The following is a 2,966-nucleotide window of genomic DNA, read 5'->3' on the forward strand; positions in this document are numbered from 1 at the left end:
AAATCCCTCCATCTTTATCCTTTCTGCCTTAGTTGAGAGTCTTTTCTCTCCTATGAAGGATGTCTTATTTTATGTAGTTTCTTTCATTTAGGTGTTTTTGGATCTTCAGGTCTCTGAGATTTTTTAATACTATGATTTTGTTATGAATCTGGTTTGTTTTGATTACAGAAGTGGGAGCAACAAAGTGGGACTCTCTACACCCTAACAAAATAGGGCATTGTACCACTTGCCTTTGATACCACTCTATTTATTTGGAATCTCTCTGAACTTTTCTTGAAAATAATGAAGAAACTGGAGGTCAATGATGAGAAACGAGACAATAACAACCTTCATTCTCCTCGGACTGACAGATGACCCTCAACTTCAGATTCCAGTTTTTATGTTTCTGTTTCTCACTTACATGCTAAGTATAACTGGGAATCTGACCATTATATTCCTCACTTTGGTTGACTCCCACCTTAAAACACCCATGTACTTTTTCCTACAGAATTTTGCCTTATTAGAAATTTCATTTACATCTGCTTGTATTCCTAGATACTTATACAACATAGCAACAGGTGACAGATCAATAACTTACAACATTTGTGTCATTCAAGTGTTTTTTATTGACACATTTGGGGTAACAGAATTTTATCTTTTGGCCATCATGTCTTATGATCGCTATGTAGCCATCTGCAAACCCCTGCATTATGTAACCATCATGAACAACAAAGTTTGTGGAAGGTTTGTCCTCTGCTGCTGGACAGCTGGTGTGTTGATCATACTCCCACCACTTATTATGATAGTAAATCTAGAATTCTGTGACTCGAATGTCATTGATTATTTCTTCTGTGATTCATCTCCTATCTTGAAGATTTCATGCTCAGACACCTGGCTTTTAGAACAGATGGTGATAACCTGTGCTGTGTTGGCCTTCATCACAACCCTTCTGTGTGTTGTTCTGTCCTATATCTACATTATCAAGACCATTCTACGATTCCCCTCTGTCCAGCAAAGAAAAAGGGCCTTTTCCACCTGTTCTTCTCACATGATTGTTGTTTCCATCACATATGGAAGCTGTATCTTTATCTATGTTAAACCTTCAGCAAAGGAATCAGTGGCTATTAATAAGAGTGTGACAGTGCTAATGACGTCCATAGCTCCCATGTTGAACCCATTCATTTACACTCTGAGAAACAAACAAGTGAGACAAGCTTTCAGTGACTCATTCAAAAGAATTGCATTACCCTCAAAGAAGTAAGAGAATGCTGAAATCTAGGAATCAAGTTTTCAAAAGATCAGAGTCTCCTAAACATAGTTCTTTAAGTTAACAACTCATTTTGTCTTCTTTACCTGTGCACTAATTCAAGTTATCTTCCTCAAAATGCCCTAAGGCCCAAATTTCAGTTCATTCTTTACTCTTCTCATAAATGAACCTCTATTGAGATAACATCCCTTAAAAAGTAAACATGACTTTATGTTTGTAAGAAGTATATCAATTACTATACCTTCTATCCAATTTAACCAAAACTACAAAATATTGCAAAATTTTTAAAGGATAGAAAACCAAATTAGTAGCTAATTTGTGAGGGATGTGTTCAGAACAAATTGACACTGTTCTACCATAAGGAAGTTATACTCTGAATCTATCTGCCACTGCCTCAGGCATACACACATATTGATATTTTAGGTTATGAACAATTCAGCAGAACCAAGCCCTATCATAATCCTGCCAATAAATATTGATGATTGAGGTTGGCCAAACAAGCAACAGTCTAAAATGGACAAATACTCAGAATATTTTGGATATTTTCTCTATGCCTATCCAGATCTGTCCAAAATTCTTCTTAATGTTTGAGTCCTTGCTAGAAAAAAAGTCACATCTAAGTTTTAGATTAATAAATAATTTGAGGCTTTGAAAAACAAATATACTTCAATATACTTCCATGATCATGAGAAACACTGGACATTTATTCAAACTTCTTCAGTCATCCCTGAAATCTCCTCTTATAATATTGATTATTTCACATCAGAAAAATATCAACATTAAAATTCTTTCTCACGTTAAACTCCTGTTAGTTTGTTTTGACATTAAAATCTCTAATGTTTTTATCTCTTTTAATGAAAGTATGTATTAAATCTATAAACTTGAACACTATCTTTATAATCTATATAATAGTTTATACTCTAGTAGACTATTTGTAGGTAAAAAACAAAGAGAGTAGTCTAATTCCTCCTTAAGATTCCCAAAAGTGTTTAGAATCCCTGAAACTAAAAGCCTACCACCATCCATAACAATATGCCATCTTTTTGGTTCAAGAGTTACTGATGGATGTAGTTTATAGACCCATCTAATTAAAGACAAAGGACCAAATACTGTAGAAAATAAATTTGGCTAGGTCTTAATCTGTATTTTATATCTCTACTTTTTGAAGTCACTTATTTATTACTAAGAAGAAATGTGATTGGGCAAGGAAGCAGGTGGGGGGAAAAGTCAAGAAATATGATGAATTAATGATAAATATTCATGTCCTCAGTCTTGTCACTATCTAGCACTATCTAGCACTGTCACAAATATTGTCTGACAAGTTATAACCATAATGGACATTTTACTGAACATATCAAATATATCAAATATGTAAAGGATATAAATGATATTTTATTTGCTTCATGAATCTAGAAAAATAAAGAAATATAACCAAAAGTGAGACAAGAATTCATATATTGGCTTTGCTAATAATAAAATATTGAAAAATAGAATGCTTTCATTCTAAGATAACAGACAAGATAATAATGTCCTTAGTCTATGTATCTCTAACATTTTAGCTCATGAAATAAAGCAGGGGGAAAAAATTAAGCTACAAGAATGGACAAGAAGAAAGGAATACCTTATCTTTATTTGCAGACTACATTGTTGTCTTTGTAGAAAATGTTGTAAAAACTCTTTAACAACTACTAGAACTAATAAGTGAATTTAGAAACAATAT

General features: G+C 33.1%; 1 protein-coding gene across 1 annotated transcript; it reads left to right on the top strand.

The window, feature by feature from the left end:
* The first annotated feature begins 301 nt into the window (after positions 1–301).
* Positions 302–1,240, top strand: LOC120227353 (olfactory receptor 6C2-like). The gene has a single exon (XM_039225488.1). It carries the CDS (start codon positions 302–304, stop codon positions 1,238–1,240), a length of 939 nt encoding a protein of 312 aa, XP_039081419.1.
* Positions 1,241–2,966: the final 1,726 nt, after the last annotated feature.

This window comes from Hyaena hyaena, unplaced genomic scaffold (assembly GCF_003009895.1).
Source record: "Hyaena hyaena isolate Hyena2069 unplaced genomic scaffold, ASM300989v1 scaffold_2240, whole genome shotgun sequence".
Lineage (NCBI taxonomy): Eukaryota > Metazoa > Chordata > Mammalia > Carnivora > Hyaenidae > Hyaena > Hyaena hyaena.